The sequence below is a fragment of a genome, unplaced genomic scaffold, assembly GCF_019419815.1.
Source record: "Pyrus x bretschneideri cultivar Hongxiangsu unplaced genomic scaffold, Pyrus_bretschneideri_v1 Contig1, whole genome shotgun sequence".
In the NCBI taxonomy this organism is placed as follows: domain Eukaryota; kingdom Viridiplantae; phylum Streptophyta; class Magnoliopsida; order Rosales; family Rosaceae; genus Pyrus; species Pyrus x bretschneideri.
The window spans coordinates 12,221,410-12,239,461 of NW_025999390.1; the positions used below are offsets into that span (position 1 = coordinate 12,221,410).

At 38.6% G+C, this 18,052-nt stretch overlaps 1 protein-coding gene across 2 annotated transcripts; it reads right to left on the reverse strand.

Annotated features, from left to right (window-relative positions):
* Positions 1–4,872: 4,872 nt before the first annotated feature.
* LOC103943897 (2-oxoglutarate-Fe(II) type oxidoreductase hxnY) lies at positions 4,873–12,544 on the reverse strand. Of its 2 annotated transcripts, none has more exons than XM_009354270.3 (11): positions 12,376–12,544; positions 12,077–12,272; positions 11,873–11,971; positions 11,683–11,734; positions 10,511–10,632; positions 10,327–10,427; positions 10,158–10,216; positions 9,825–9,881; positions 9,611–9,656; positions 9,229–9,308; positions 4,873–5,265 (listed from the first exon to the last, which is right to left on the reverse strand). In XM_009354270.3, exons 1-11 carry the CDS (start codon positions 12,481–12,483, stop codon positions 5,175–5,177), a joined length of 1,011 nt encoding a protein of 336 aa, XP_009352545.3. In that variant the 5' UTR covers positions 12,484–12,544; the 3' UTR covers positions 4,873–5,174. The 2 variants fall into 2 exon arrangements, with proteins under 2 accessions (XP_009352545.3, XP_018502163.2); XM_018646647.2 differs by having other exon boundaries at positions 12,077–12,302; positions 12,376–12,521.
* Positions 12,545–18,052: the final 5,508 nt, after the last annotated feature.

Below are 18,052 nucleotides of genomic sequence, written 5' to 3' on the forward strand. Positions count from 1 at the left end.
TGATAATTGAGTCTTGGAAAACCTTCCTAGACATTGCATGAGTAAGAACATCAGCCAACTACTCTCTTGAACTCACAAATGGTATAGACATAATCTTCCTTTCAAGATTTTCCTTGACAAAGTGTCGATCAACCTTTACATGCTTTCTTCAATCATCTTGTACCGGATTATTAGCTATCTCCCTTGCAGATTTATTGTCACAATATAACTGCATAGCCTCCTTTGGTTCAAAACCAAGGTATCTCAAAAGTTTACATAACAAAAGAAGTTCACTTATTTCGTGTGTCGTACCTCTATACTCAGCTTCCGCAGAAGACCTTGACACCATTTTTTCTTTCTTACTACACCACGTAACCAAATTATCTCCAACAAACGTAAAATACCCAAATATAGATTGTCTGTCAGTAACATTGCCAGCTCAATTTGCATATGTAAACCCCTCAACCTTTAGATGTCCATGTTTTCCATAAAGTATTCCTTTACCTGGTGTAGACTTCAGATATGCCAAATTTCGCATTATCGCAACCATGTGATCTTCACTAGGTGAGTGCATAAATTGACTTACAACACTCACAGCATATGCAATATCAGGACGAGTATGAAATAAATAAATTACCCTCCCCACAAGTGTTTAATATCTACCCCTGTCAACATGAACCTAATATGGGTAAATACCCAAGTGATGCTTTTCTACCATAGGAGTATCCACAGGTTTACACCTTAACATACTAATCTCTTTCAACAAATCTAACACATATTTTCGCTGCGATAAGAAAATACCTTTAGGTGAACGAGCGACCTCAACTCCAAGGAAGTACTTCAATTCTCCTAAATCTTTCATCTCAAATTTAGATGCAAGATTTACCTGTAACTTCTGAATTTCTTTAGAATCATGCCCTATAATAATCATATCATCCACATAAATGATTAAAGCAGTCAATTTGCCAAGCCTACCCTTCAGAAACAAAATGTAATATGAATGACTCTAGCAATATCCGTATTTCTTCATTGCTTGAGTAAACCTATCAAACCAAGCATGGGGCAATTGTTTAAGCCCATATATAGACTTACGCAATCTGTACACTTCTATATTACCACTTGCACCATATCCTGGTGGAAATACCATATACACTTCTTCTTCTAAGTTCCCATGAAAGAATGCATTCTTCACATCAAACTGTTTAAAAGGTCAATCCATATTTACAGCTAAGGAAATCAAAACACGCATTGTATTCATCTTTGCTACCGGAGAAAAGGTTTCTTGGTAATCTACAGCACACATTATCCCCTTAACCACTAACCTTGCTTTGTACCTATCCACTGATCCATCAGTCTTGTACTCGATCGTAAACACCCAACGATAGCCAACAAGTTTCTTCCCTTTTGGTAATTGCACTACCTCCCAAGTTTTATTCTTTTGCAAAATTGATATCTCTTCATCCATCGCTTGTGTCCACTTAGAGTCTCGGAGGGCTTCTTCTACCTGAGTTGGAATTTTGATTGATTCCATATGATTTACCAACGCCCTACGTTCTGGTGAACAACGCTCACATGATACATACTTAGCAATCGGATACTTAACTTTTCCTTCCGGAGAGAACCTATCAGGTGGCATACCACGATTCTGTCTTGCTGGCAATTTATAATTATTCACATCAATATCAGGATTAGTTGTATTATCATTTACAATACTTACCTCTTAGATATTCAAGGGAGCTGGAATGGGCACTAAAGGATCAGAAAGAGGGGGTACTACAGACATATTGGGCACTTCAGCAGATTCCTGCTGAACTAGGTTGTACTGTTCGGTAGAACTCTGCCAAACATCTCTAATTTCTTCGGTTGGGCTGTTAGTTCAATTGGAGCCTGCTGAACTAAGTTACTAGGTTCGGTATGCTCCAGTTGAACAACTAGGCAGATTTCCACAACTTCGGTTTCTCCCACTGAATTATATTGTAGCCAACTTAAATCACCAATATCACTAATCTCCCCTTGGTGATCTAAATTGGATACAGAAGAAGAATAAAAATATTCAGACTCTGAGAAGGTCACATCCATGGTTACAAACATATGTTGATTAGCAGGATGATAACACTTGAATCCCTTATGATGTGGGGCAAATCCAAGGAACATACAACAAAATGCATAGGGATCAAGCTTACTACGATAAGCTTTCTAAATGTGAACATAAACCACAGAACCAAAGATCCAACTTGACAAAGTATTTGTAGAAGCCACTAAAACATGCTAAGTGTTAAGACTAATCAATTTTAGTTTTCTTTTTGGGTCACTTTTTCTTTTTTGGTAGATTTTTCACATGAGTGATCCAACAATCACTGTAATTTACTCGACCCATCTTCCGTTTCTATGAGGTAGTCGTGATCCAATGGTATATTGATTTTGTGCCAAAATGGCAAAACGAAAACTGTTATGACCGTTGTCAAATTTTATTTCTATATTGTTTGGTCATATAATATTTTTCGGATAATGTTAGGGAGATTAAATTTATAGAAAAAATTTGCAAACTAAATGATGTGTCACCAATAAGAATGAGCACGTTTATCAAACGCTTAAGTAATAATCCAATCATTAATTTCCATATCATTTAGTTTATAAAATTTTGTTTACAAATTTAATCCCCTTAACACTACCCATATTTTTGCAAGTGACTATTTACCACAATGGTTGAAGGAGTTGAGTCTTTGTATAAAAGCGTGGGTTTGAACTTCGATAGTGATTAATCTAACATATAATCTAATAAAATTTATCGTTTGACAAAAAAAAGAAAAATCCCTACCCATATTTTTCTTGCTGTGGAACAAAATGTGAATGTCCTTATACATTGTATGGTAGTCAACCCCCAGACTTACTATGTTGCCAGGTCATCATCTCTTTCATTAATTTACCTTTTTGCCGTCTTGGTCTCGTACTTTCATATATAGGTCAATAGTTACCTAATCGTTGAAGGATTGATGTTCAGAAAATATTTGTTGTGGGCCCCTAGTTAATTATGATCCCTTGTGAAGTGTTTTTGAAATTTGAATCTTCCATTTTTGGTTTCTGAAAAGTGAAAACTTAAAAGGTTTTTTTTTTGGTCAAAGCTCCAAAGCGCAACATTTATTACAAACCAACAACACAAACTTTACAAACCAACAAAACAAACACAAACCAAAAGTCCAAAGCTAGCATATGAACAAGCAAAAAATGGGCCAAAGGAAAACAAACAAAAGCACAGCTCAAGCAACAGAGCCTAGAACAAAAAAAAAAAAAAAAAAAAAAAGTCCAAGAAATCGACTGCAGCCACTGTTGCAACATTCTAGCACAATCTGTCCAATTCTACTCCTCTAACCTCACGTCAGTTTGCCAATCATCACATCCAACTCCAAGCACCACCAGGTATGCTGCCTCAATTGAAGAAATCCAACAGCCAGTTGAAGAAATCTAGCTGCCAAAAGAAAAAAGCCCGTGAGAACCCACATATAACACTGTTGGTGAAGGCAGATAGAGATGAGAAGGTGGTGGTGTTAGGAACACCAAAGCCTGTGCAAGCACCGAAGCTCTACACACCATCTCAGTAAAGCAGAACTGCATATAGGAGTAAGGATGAACGAGGAAAAAGGATGCAGGTGGGATGAGAAGAAAAGGGTAAATCGAAATAGAGACCAGGGAAAACGCAGTCGAATGGTGGAAAATAAGACAACAAGAGGAAAGGGAGAACGGTTAACCAACCCTAGCCGAAGCTAGGGTTGGCACCACCAAATCTGTGCAAATTTTAAGTTATCACACAGACAGTAAAAACTACAAAGTTTGAAGAATAATCTTCATCAAAAAAAAAAAACAAAAAAACAAAAGTTTGATGAATAAAAAATTTATTTATTGGAAATAGAATATAGAGAAAGGAGAATAGGAGAAACGAGAGAGATTGGGATGAGAAAATTAGTGTGTCTTCTATTATCATTAGCCATATATATATATAGGGTAACAAATACATGAGTCATCATCCAAAGGTACCTAAGAGCCCTCTTTACATTATTATGGTGTTTATGATGGTTTACTACCATACAATGTATAAGGGCATCCACATTTTGTTTCACAACACTCCCCATTAGATGTTCGTCTATCAATCATAAGTTATGCCCACCGTTAATGATAATTGCTTAAATAAAACTTTGTTTGGAAAACTCAATGGGACAAAACCAAAGCGAAAGAGAAAAACCGAGCACAATCTGGAAAACATTAATAAGGTGTCGGATGCGCATAATGTTGCCTCACTAAAACCTTGATAGAAAAAAACCCAGTGGGATAAAAACCTAATCGAGGGGAAAAGAGCACAACGCGCTTATATGTCCATTATAGCATATTGTCGAAGATTTCCCCTGATGAATATCTCCGCTAAATAAGTGACTCCCACTTATGATAGTAAGGTTTGATTCGACTGATAACCATTGTCAAGTTTGAAGTAATGTGACTTCAGTTTCCAAAAAATTAAGCTTGAATAGAACTTGACCTGGAGAAGTGTATCAGGAGTTGACAATAGCCATTTGTGTTCTGGCAAAGAACAAATAAATACAAAACCTATTGTATAAAATAAATTAGGTGTAGTACAAAACTTAATAGTAAATATGAACCATATATACAAATAGCCTTGTCAGCTCTTCAAGAGTAATACAAAAACTCTTTTAACTCTTTTAAGTATGTTGCAACAATATAATTTAGTTCGAACTAATAAAAGTACTCGTTGAGACAATTTATACCAACTTATCTAGAAGAGGTATTGAGTACATATTTTGAGCTTTATACTCTCATACTTAAATCTTTGAATAAGAATTTCATGGCATTTTTATGCATTAAGAAATTATTCAAGACATAAACTAAAACTTCAAAAATCTCAAGTAGCATGCAACCTCCACATGCCATGAGTCTCGTGTTCAAGATAACATTGTACTTATAGGAATGTGGTTGCGCTTACAATAGTAGATTATGTCTCTAGTGATTTTATTCACTTCATCACATACACCCAAGAATAAACTTTGGGGTAAAATATACAAATAGGAACAATTGGAACATTGATATAGCACATTATCAAGTAAAACAGTGGTTAAACTATATGGAAACTTATGCTTGCTATCTGAGAATGCGGTGATTCACCTTCTATTGCAGGAGAACCGACGAACTTAACTGTTGTGTTCGGTGTAGACATTCTTATCAGTGTGAGTATCGTGATAGCGCTGGTTCAGGTAAGTGCGGCACAAGATCGGAGGAAACCTGGAAAGCAGACAAATATAGGAATGCAATGAACAACAAGAATATCATTCTAAATGCTTTATGGTTCGAATTTCAAAACTACCATCCTTTGGCCACATAAATGTTGGAAAGTTGACCTTTTGTAATTAGTTTAGTTACCTATTTGAGTCCTTGTAATCAGATTGTAAATAGGTTATTTGATATTTCTTTCCCTGTAAATCACTCTTGTACATTATATATTTTCCTCCTTGATGAGAAGAATGATATCAGAAAATTAAGCCTCAAAGATAAGCTCTAATTAACATGGTATCAGAGCAGAGATCCTAGGATTTCTGCTCTGCCCATTCCCTCAAGTAAACTCAGCCCTTCCATGGAGAACCTACAACCACTCCACGGTGAAAACAACCTCATCCTAACTGATCCTACCCTTATACTAAACACTACAACCCTAACCGAGCCTACCATGAATCCTCCTCATGTTTCGAGTTCTTCCGACATGCCTCTGGAGTCCTCAGGTAACTATGGTTATGCTTTTAATATGAATAATGGTGATACTCAGTCCGGTTGGATCATTGACTCTGGTGCCACAAATCATATGACCTATGACCACACTGATTTAGCTTGTGATATTGTTCCACTTCGACGAAATATTACCAATGTTAATGGTGTCACCTCACCAGTAACTGGCGCTGGCATTGCACGCCTCACGCCTACCTTCTCTTTGCCGCGTACACTACTTGTACCTTTACTAAAGCATAAATTGATGTATGGACAATGTCAGTACAAGACGGGTCAATCTCGCCCAAGGAGCCGTTGATCACAAGTGGCGTCAGATATGGTTATGGCATCACCGTTTGGGTTATCCGTCTTTCAGTTATTTACAGCAGATGTTTTCGGATTTATTTGTTGGTTGTTCGATTTTAAACTTTAAATGTGACACTTGCATACTCGCCAAGAGTCATCGTGTTTCTTATCCGCTGAATTCTAATAAAAGTGTTATTCCTTTTGGTCTTGTTCATTTGGATGTTTGAGGACCATCTCCGATTACTACTTCATCTGGTATTCGATGGTTTGTAACATTCATAGATGATTGCACACAGATGACATGGTTATATCTTCTTAAGCATGAAAGTGATGTTTTTTCGGCTTTTAAGACCTTCCACACCATGGTTCAAACACAGTTTTCTACTAAAATATGGATTTTGGGTTCTGATAATGGTGGTGAATATGTTAATAATGATTTTTCCCATTATTTAACTAATTACGGAATTCTTCACGAAACTACCTGTCCTCAGACTCCTCAACAGAATAGGATGGCTGAGCGCAAAAATTGTCATCTCTTAGAAACGCCTCGCTCACTCTTGATTGGGGCGTCTGTTCCCCGTTCTTCTTGGGATGTTGCTCTTCAGACCGCCACTTATCTTATCAACCGTCTGCCATCCAAAATCCTGGATTTACTTACTCCCTTACAAGTCCTTGCTACCTTCGTGCATCCACCGTCGGTTTTGGTACTCCTACCTCGGGTTTTTGGATGTGTTGCATTTGTTCATCTTCATAAAAATCAACGGACGAAACTTGAACTGTGTGCTCTCCGTTGTATTTTTATGGCGTACAGACTCCATCATAAAGGGTACTGTTGTTACCACCCTCATTCCGGTCAAATGTATGTTACTATAGATGTACCTTTTTCCGAGTATGAGATGTATTACCCTTTGGATTCTTCTAATCCTCCTCTTCAGGGGGAGACACGACATAACGAGAAGGATTGGACCATGAATGATACTGTTGATCTTCCGCTGCCACTAGCCGAGTCTATAGCGGCTGCACTGCCAACCCAGACAACAACAGTCGTAGTGCTGCCCACAGAATCAACGGCAGGCACGGCAATGCCGTCCTCACCCACAACAACAGTGCTGCCACTTGTCAACTTTGAGACTTCTACTGATAATACTCCCCCTCGTCTCCAAATATAGTACCACCAGATAACCATACTCCTGAGAATATTCTTGAGGTAAGCTTTACTATCCCTGTTGATGATACCGTTGTTCCGAATTATCAATTACCTTTCAGGCACAACCAGGGAAAACCACCCAATCGATATTCACCGGACACAAGGAAAGGCTCTAAATACCCAATTGCCAGAAGTTATCAGAACCTGACAAAGCTTTTATACAACAAATATCCAATGATAGCACACCAGTTCATTGAATGAGGCACTATCTGACAATCGATGGACCAAGGCAATGGAGGAAGAAATGGCTGCACTCTAGAAAAATCAAACGTGGGATTTAGTTCCACTTCCCTAAGGAAAGAAGAAAGTTAGATGTCGATGGGTGTACACCATCAAGAACAAAGCTGATGGGTCCGTTAAACGATACAAAGCACGATTGGTGGCCAAGGGATATATTCAGACTATGGTGTTGATTATACAGAGACATTTGCCCCGGTAGCAAAGATTAATACAATAAGAGTATTGCTTTCATTGGTGGCTAACTTAGATTGGCCATTACAGCAATTGATGTGAAAAATGCTTTCTTACATGGTAATCTTAAATAAGAAGTGTATATGGATATTCCACCTGGTTATGCATCGGTTTTGCAACTTAGAGTAGTGTGCAAGTTGAATAAAGCGTTGTATGGATTGAAGCAATCACCTCGAGCATGGTTTGGTAGGTTCCGAACGGCTATAAGGAAATATGGGTTCAGGCAGAGCAATTCTAATCATACACTTTTCTTGAAACATCGAATAAGGAAATTGACAGCACTTATCATCTATGTGGACGATATGATTATTACAGGTGACGACAAATAGGAAATCTCAAGGCTCAAAGATTACCTCTCAACCGAGTTCGAGATGAAAGATCTTGGTGGTTTGAAATATTTCTTAGGGATAGAAGTAGCTCGATCTAAATAGGGTATATTTTTGTCTCAAAGAAATATGTTCTAGACTTATTAGCTGAAACCGGAATGCTTGATTGTAAACCGGCTGACACCCCTATAGTCCAAAATCACCATCTTGCCGTGCATCCTGATCAAGTTCCCACTAACAGAGATCGTTATCAAAGGTTAGTTGGGAGGTTAATTTGTTTATCTCACACCAAGCTTGATATGGCATACACAATAAGTGTTGTTAGTCAATTTATGCATTCTTCGAGTGAGGCACATATGGGTGCGGTTGAACGCATCATACGATACCTGAAGTCCTCATCGGGTAGAAGCATCATGTTTTCCAAGATTGATAATTGCCGAATAAAGGGTTACACCGATGCAAATTGGGCAGGCAACGTTATTGATTGTCGATCCACATCTGGTTACTTTACATTTGTGGGAGAAAACTTAGTGACTTGGCGGAGTAAGAAATAGAAAGTGGTTGCTTTATCAAGTGCAGAGGCTGAATACAGGGGTATGGCAAAAGGAGTATGTGAACTATTATGGCTTCGGAGGTTACTTGGTGAACTCGGATATCCTTTGAATTCAACCTCGGATTTATATTGCGATAATAAAGCAACTATTAATATCTCACACAACCCAATTCAACATGCTCGCACAAAACACGTGGAATTTGACTGACACTTCATTAAGGAGAAGTTGGATGGGAATATTATTCAATTTCTGTTCGTAAAGTCAGAGGATCAATTAGCGGATATCTTAAGTAAAGTTGTTGCAAGTCAAGCGTTCTACAACTCTCTTGCCATGTTGGGCATGAATGACATTTATGCACCAACTTGAGGGAAAGTGTTGGAGAGTTGACCTTTTGTAATTAGTTTAGTTACCTATTTAAGTCCTTGTAATCAGATTGTAATTAGGTTATTTGATGTTTCTTTCCTTGTAAATCACTCTTGTACATTATATATTTTCCTCCTTGGTGAGAAGAATGATATCAGAAAATTAAGCCCCAAAGATAAGCTCTAATTAGCAATAAAATCTTTCAGTTGCTAATATACCTATACAAAATTTCCAGCATAATATTTGTGTCAGGACTTACCTGGGAGGGTTTTTTTCGGATTTGCAGGTAGGCAGGCACTCAACAAGACAATCGTGACTTGGTTCTATAAAGAATGCGATCTGCCAAAGAAAAGAAGCAAATGAGATATATCAAGTCCAAAATGCGAAAGTATGTGCTGTAAAGAAAGAAAAATAAAATAAAATAGGTATTATTATCACGTATGTGAAAGCTAACATAACGAAGGCCATGTAAATCCCGAGAAAAGAAACAAAAATCAAATATTGAGCCTACGTACAATTCAGGCACAGATTAATGATACATATAACCAACAGGAGAATCTTACACAACATATAAACACTGAAAACTGATATAGTATAGTACGCCATGAAATAGAAAAAGCATAGAAGAAAATGAGTCGTACAGAATATCTGTCTTGACCGTTCCCAACAACTCTATGCAATGTGGACCTGAGCACAAAAACAAAGCAGGAGCATGCGTCACAATCGTTGATATGAAAATTCTAAAAGGAGAATGCACATATATAAAGATCCAAATGAATTGCACAGCTCCAAACTGCCAGCATTCATCTTTTATGATCATATAATGGAGATAGAACTAGGAGAGATGTGCAGCACTTGAAAACGCCGTTGCTCCAGCGTTCCAGCATGTCACCAATATTCACTATAAATGCTCTGAAATAATAAACACAACAAGAATGTTACCACTCTGAATCAAAAAGGTGTCTTCGCATTATATTTGCTACTATGGTAGCACCTATAATTCACACCTCTAAATCGTGAAATCTTCAAAACATGTTACTAGTTTGAAGCTAACTTGTGCTAGTGTTAAAAACAGTACTTAATGGACCATATGTCCGCAAGGAAGGATATAATTATAGCACACATGAGTCAGCCAGACTTAAGCCACTTTAATGGTATCGATCTCCCTCGGAGGGTACAATGACTAACCCTTTTATTGGTGATACATATTCCCATATTTGAGGTTTCACATCCTTATCCTTGCATATCTGCAAAGAGATATAGTGGAATTAGGTCGAATAACAGATTGATAATGCAATAGTTATATCTGCCTTCTTAATAATGGTAATATAGCTAAAGTTCACAGCAGTCTTCTTACTTGGAGACCTACAACATCATCTGTTGCCAATAGGGTTATAAAACCAAAGTCCGAATGAGCTCCAGCTCCAAAAATTCCTTTCACTGGATCAGAAACCTGACCTATAACAAATGAACACCGTCTTATGAGTTAAAATAGTTGTAGGATTAAATTAAAGTAACAAAACTTTTGATTGAAAATTTACCATCGTAGTGTAGTAACCTCACTGTTGCTATAGCCTCGTCTAGCATTTCTGGTTTGTCGAAGAAATGGATGTCGAGATCAAGAGCAAGGGCCACAAGCCTAGCAACTGACTTGGCCACCTCCCTGAAAAGATTTACATGAAAACAGTTCAACTCAGCGTATATCATCCACTCAAGAAAGAACTAGTCTAGAAGAAGAAATATGGAAAAAGATTATTGAAACCCTGTCACTAATCAATCATTCATCTTAAAACCTTGTCACTGACAAAAATGATATTCTCAAAGCAATCGGACAGTACGATATTCTGCTAAAAAAAAGTTGCCAACTTAACAGAAGATAGGAGTAAAGAGCGCTATTTAAAATGCTAAGAGGGAAAACAGAGATTTCTAAGGCTATCTCCAACCGAATGGGTTTATGATGCCAGGCCATATTTATATACCATCTTCAACCAAAATTTTTAAGTTTGTTCTTTAATTTTATTGGTTAATTGAATTAAACTACCATATCAAAATAAAGTTATCCAGACATATTTTGAGTGTCACTTGTCGCTAAATGAATAAAGTAGGGTTGTTTGTTAAATGTTGTTTAAATTTCATATTATTAAATATTTTTATTTTACTTGCATGTTAAAAGCTTAGACATTAATTCAAAGATCACAGTTTAATTGAAATACAAGATCTTCAATATTAAAACTACAACAACTTAGATATTAAAGATTACAACAAATTAGGAGTTTAAAGAATGTGAAGAATTGAAATAAAATGAGGTAAGATAGTATGAAAGGGTGAAAATAATGTGGTAAATGGTAAAGAAATAACTTAGGTATTTATAGAAAAAAAAAATTACATTTTTTAAACATTTTTTTTTTAATTTTCACCCTAAAAAAATCAAAATATGACGTCAGCTAGCAAGTGGGCTGCTGACAGCTTGGGCCTCTCAAACGGGCTGGCTGACTGGCTCAATTTGGCGAGTCCTTTTTTCTTTTGGCCCAAACTTTTATTGGAGACGAGTTTGTTCCATTTCGGGTTAAAACATAGCCTATGACCCTACGGCCTCATCCTCGGAGATGGCCTAACATGGAACGGACATTGATCAGATGCTTGTCGACACACGTGGACAAGCACTCTCATCCTATAAAGCATAAGTAGTTCCAAGTATAAGTGCACAACTTACAAGCATTGTCTATGATATTCCTCCATAGTCTCCCTCCACCCCGGCAACACATCTACAACCCCAACAAAAAAGTACAAAAAGATCAGTAACACCCTTATAGTTCCAGATGCTAAAAGTACAAGGGGGCACACTATAAAACCAAAATTTGCTACAAAGCCAGCATTAAATTCTACATCTTGCAGTTATTTACCTGGAGCAGGCCAAACATTAGGGCCATAAAACGGCTTTTTAGCTTCTGGGTCATCTTCTTGCAGCTCAACTCCTATGTAATACCCCTCCTTGTAATCTCCTACTCATCGAAAACCCGAAATTTACGAAACAAGAACAAAAACCCGGAATTTTAATCCACAAAAAACAACCAGAAATTGTACTTTCCGAATGATATAATACAAACCGTGAACTTGGTTTTCAGGATCGAGATGCTGGTCGAGATAAGGCGTATATCCCCTGAAGTTCTTGTTCCTCAAAAGCTCCATTTTTGCACCCAATGGTAACTCGAAAAGCCTCCTACTCTGACCAAACACCTCCGCCATGAACTCCTCGCTTATTCCATGATTCAGCAAGTAGAAAAACCCGCAATCCAAACACGCCTAAAACAACCGAGGGTTCAGTTTCCTTCACTACACAGATTAGAAAACCAGAAAATATTCAAAACCCAGAAAAACGTTGAAGAATTTATGTGGGAGTCGTAACCTGTTTGAGCAAAGAGACGGATCGGTGGGTGTCAGAGCTTGAGAGATCGATGCAGTTGAGGGCGGAGACACTGGCGGCTCCGTCGCCGTTAGTGATTTGGGTTGCCATTTTCGGGGGAAGTGAAGTGGCAGGAATTGAGAATCGAGTGTACGAAATGGATTGTGGAGGAAAAGCTTTTGGATTTCTGACTCCTCTGATTTCTTGCTTTCGTTGACCATCTCATCGAAACACGTATTACTAATCTCCCTTGGGTGTATGTTTGACCAGATTAGAAGGAGCTAGAATAGACTAGACTAATTACTAGTGTAGTCTTATGTTTGGTTTGCACAAGGATTAGATTTAATGGAATTAGATGGGACTTACTGGGATTAAAGACTTCGTTAGGAGTTCTTGGCCAAGAACCCCAATTTCGGCCGGACTTGTAAGACCACCTGCCAGAAAGAACCCCGCTCTTCCTGCGAGAGAGAGTCGTCGCCATCACTCCCTGCATTCCCTGCTCCCTCCTTGCCTTGCTTCCTCATCCTCATCCTCATCCTCATCACCCTCCTCTCTGCGTCCTGCTTGCCTTCATCAGCATCCTAGTCGCCCTCCACCTAAATCGCCCCTCCTCCTCCCCTGTTCGATCCCAGTCGAAGTAACTCTCTCTCTCTTTGTCTATCACTCTCTCTGGTTCTTTTTAATTTTTTCCATCTATTTTTTTATTTTTTATTTATTTATGGAATCTGGGTTTATTGAAAGGTGGTGAATTTCAGAATTTAAGTTGAGTTTTTTGCAGGTTGTATAATGCGATTTAGTTAACGTTTATGTGTTAGAGTTTGCCAATCTGTTAAATTTTATGGACTGATTGGATTCTACCCGTTGTGTTGACTGCTTGATGGGTTTCAAGCAAATTGCTATGTGTGTGTGTGTAGTGTGTAATGTGCAATGTGCTCCAGGGCTTCAGGGATAATGACATGGAGAAAGAGTCCCTGCTTGTAATTTCTAGCGAAGAAGAAGAAAGAGTCGCTGTTTGGACCCAATTTGAGTTGTTTGTGCTAATTTGTTGTCGGATTTGTGAATTGCATGTTGAAAATTTTATTATTCTGCTTCTTAGTCCGACACTGCACCAAACGCATCACTAAGTTAATCCAGCTTAGTCTAGTCTAAGCCAGTCCAGCTTAGTCCCTGCAGCTAGTCCAATCCGAGACAGTCCGATGCAACAAATGCACCCTAAGGATGCGTTTGTTTCACCGGACTATTTTGGATTAGAGTAGCTTTAAGGACTAATTTGGATTGGCTTAGACTAGACTAAACTGGACTAACTTAATGAAACGTTTGATGCAATGTTGGATTAAAAATACAGAATATAAACAAGCTATAATATTATATTATTTAACGCTTATCTAATAATATTTTATTATTTTATCTAATAATATTAACTTAACCCTTTTCTTTCTTTTTTCCCACTCTACCTTTCTCTGAACCTTCTCCCATCTTTTTCCTCCGACTCCATCCATTCTCTCATTTCCTCCTTGTATTTCTTGCAAAACGCAGTCTTCCAAAACAAGGTCATGGTAGATCTTTCAAGACAAGCTCATCCCCTTCACCCTCTTCCCGCCGTTAGGCATCTCCACCTTTCTCACCTTTTTTCTCCCAAAAAATTTCGAATCTCTCTCCTCCCTTTGACATGTGTTGGCTTCTTCGTCTGCAATTCTAGAACGGGATAGCCATCTCAGAATTTTCTGGGAAAAAGGAAGAATGCTTGCTAATTAGCTTCTCCCATTGGTGTTATTGTTTTGCATTTTTTTTTTTTTTTTGAATTTTGGTGGTTTGATTTTGAGATTTTGGCAGTGGGAGAAGCTGGTTTAGGGGTGGGTAAACGGAGACGAAGCAGCATACAGACGATGTAGTGTAAAAAGGAAGTAGATTTAGAGGCGGGACTAATAATCCCATACATTTTGGCGGGACTCACTAAGACTAACTAGCGAAGGACTTAGTTGGGACGAATCCGATTTAGTCTCATTAACGCTAGTCCTTCTAACACAGCTTAGCAATCCTAGTTAAGCTAGTACCGTCCAACGAAGTTTAGTGAGGGCAAACAAACACCCCCTTAGTTTATTCTTATTGTACTCATCGCCACGAACGGGTTTGAATTTGGTTTTATAACAAAGATTTTAGGTTACGAAACGTCAAACGTTTTTTGGATATTTTGAGTTTCGTGTCTTGTGACCTTAATTTGTGAGCCACTATGGCCCATAATGGATTTTTGTCCCCTAATCATTTCCCTTTACCCCGTGACCCCCTCTCATTTTTCCCCATTTCTGAAATATCTCTCCTTCTCTCAACAAACTCTACCTCACCTCTCGCCCTTCCCCTTGTAGTCCTTACGAGATCATGAACCAAAAAATAGGAGAAAAACTTTTTGAAAACTCACTCTCGAGCTGTACTATTCAAGGAACTTCTCTGGCGATATCTCGCCATTTCCAACGAAGGTAAGCCTCGAAATTGGTCCCTATCATTGTAGATCGTGTCTAGGTTCACGATTAGTAAGTTTTTGGGTGGTCTTGGTGGTGTAGGAACACAGAAAGCTAAAAGAAAGTCACTGTGCAAATCTAGAAATTTTCAGGCCGTGGTCGCTTAGCCATCTTTCAAGCCATTTTTCGGCCAACTACAGCCACTACTCCGTCCTTACTTGGTATGAATCTCTTTTCCACATTCCTAACTACATTTTGGCCTTTGAATCCCTCGATTTGGACTTGTATCGAGCTTGAAATGGGATCTTGAAGTTGGGAAAAAAATTTGGGATTTTTCCAGTTTCGAAGGTTGGTGTGTGAGCGTGCGTAGGCTGCATGTGGGCACTTTCTATGGCCGACACATGGAGCGTACGTGGCGGCGCGTGAGGGAACTCGAGGTCCCCCTTTAGGTTGTTCGATGTCCTTAATCCGTTTACGACGTTCGTTTTCCCAAATTCAATCATTTTAGTAGAGTTTTATTAATTGGTCCCTTTATGTGCTTAGGTGTGTTTGTTAATGGCGTTTCCATCCTACCTAGTTCAAACGGCCCTTCGGCGACGAAGTATCTGTAAGTGGACCCTTTCCAAAATGCATGAATTAATTACTAGAAATGCATACATGAAAAACATAATTTTATGACTACGTTTTATGAAATGTTTATGAGTAAATTGGATTTACGCTTTATGAAATAACATGCTTTATCGAATTTATGTTTACTGAGATATTTATGAACATGGATTTATATTATGATGTTTGAGCTATTGAGCTCCGATAAGATATACTTTGAAAATATTATGTTCATGATTTTCTATGCTTACTTAGTGGATATTCATTTATATACACCTTTGAGCAGATGATGAAGGGCCTTTGGGCAAATGATACTTATATACGCCTTTGGGCGGGTGATGAAGGGCCTTCGGGCGAATAATACTTATATATGCCTTCGGGAGGGTGATGAAGGGCCTACGGGTGGAAGATTTATATATGTCTTCGGGCGGGTGATGAAGGGCATTCGGGCGAATGAAGATTTTTATATGCCTTCGGGTGATTGTGATACTAGGCACATTGCTATGCTATATGTTTTATGAAGTTTTGTGGCACGCTAGGGTTGTCGGAAAACGTATTACTACTTATGCTATATGAGGTTTCTAAATCGAGGGTTAGCACGTTGAAGAATAACTGTTTTAGTATTACATATATATAAACTTGGTCTACTCATATTTTGTTTTGCACCCCCTCAGGACCTAGGAACGATGTATACGACTTGAGCTACAAGGCATTCCCATATCAATGAAATTTGTGTCCTCCTCTTTGCGTAGGACATCTCTTGTAATAACACTTTCCAATATTCATTCTGCTTGTACTTTGAATTAGTAGTATGCTCTGAACATGTCATGCATTATCATTTTTAAATTGTTGACAATTGAATAATATATTTTTATTAAAGTTTGTACTTGATTATTATATTATGTTCTTATGCGCGAAATTTTTTATGCATCTTTTACATGTTCTCAGCATTTGCATTCATGAAATGGCTTGCGTTACCCTCAGGGTGTTGGTCAGCACATGGCCATCCCGTTGTCCTTCAAACACCAGGATCGGGATAGTGGTACGAATGTGCCTCGTCGACATTGTTCTGTTTTGATTGGTGGAATTCAGCAATTGACTGTTGCTCTGCAATACGTTTTCCCTAGGAATAACAAGCATAGCCGTACTTACATGGAAATTGCTCAGAGTCACAGAGTTACCGAGCTAAATGTAGTTGGAGCTTGTGAGAAAACCGAGGATTGGCTCAAGAAAATGGAGGACACTCTAAATGGTATGTCCTACCTAGTGGTTGAGTGGGTGAAGACCGCAGGCTACTTCCTCTAGGGTACTGCGAGATTTTGGTGGAAATCAGTGAATGACTCTCGCCCATGTAACTCGATGATGACTTAGGCTACTTTCAAGAGACTTTAAAGTAAACACTTCTTGATTTTACGCCAGGGCAACTTAACGATTACGGAACTAGATAGTATTTTTTGGTGTTTGGCGATACACCACCTCCTAGTCTATGGGAACCCTCAAGAGATGATGGTGCAACTTGAAATTGCTATGAATGATGACATATGCAAACTCTTGGCACCACAAACTTATGCGTCTTATGAATAGATGATTTAGGCAGCTTTGAGGGTTGAACAGTCGCGTTGGAATAAAGTTAGCCGAAATCAGCATCGAAATCAGAACCAGCCTTAAAATCAAAATCAACGGGGTTGAGGTTTCAGATTTTAGAGCATGAGGAAGACTTCCACTCCTTCATTTTCTTTCGACCCTAAACACTCATTTTCATTCAAATGTTGTGGCCAGGGTTTGTGATCATTCAGTGAGGGATATGGCAATGAGATGGGGAGATAGTCGTTCAACCACTTCAATCCAACGGTCATAGTTTGTGCGCATTGTGGTATGCGTCATCGAGGAGAATGTATTGCAGATACAAACATGTGTTTCAAGTGTGGTGGCACTGGACATATTGCCCGTAATTACGCTACTGCGCGTCTATCTGAGAATTATACTTTTGGTTCAGGTTCTGATGAGAGTAATAATCCGAATACTCAAATTTATGGTAAAGGTAGCAGTTCGGGTACTCAGAGTTTTGCCCAAAGACAACCACAGTATTCTAGTGCCGCTTCTGGCAATCATGCTCAAAGTAACCGAGTAGACCGTAATAATCCGGGTACTAAAACTCGTAGAGCTCGTTGCGGTGGTTCAGGTTGACAGGCTTACAAACGTATCAATGCCATGACTCAGCGAGAGGCAGAGCAGGATCCCAAAGTTATCACGGGTATGTTACTTGTTTTTGGCCATTGGGCTCGTGTTCTGATTGATTCGGATGCTACATATTCATTCATGTCTCCACATTTTGCACGCGTTGTGAACCCACAACCTACATCACTTGGGTTTGATATGTTTATACAATTGCCTCCTGGAGATTTATTTTGTGCACAATGGGAACTTAGGGATTGCCCAGTTATAGTTGAAGGGGAACTTATGAAGGCCAATTTGATTCCTTTTAAACTAGTGGAGTTCGATATCATTATAGGAATAGATTGGCTATCTAGGCACAATGCATATGTAAACTGTAAAGATAAAATTATGACATTTGATCGCCCTGGACGGCCAGCAATCACGTTTCAGGGTGAGTGAAA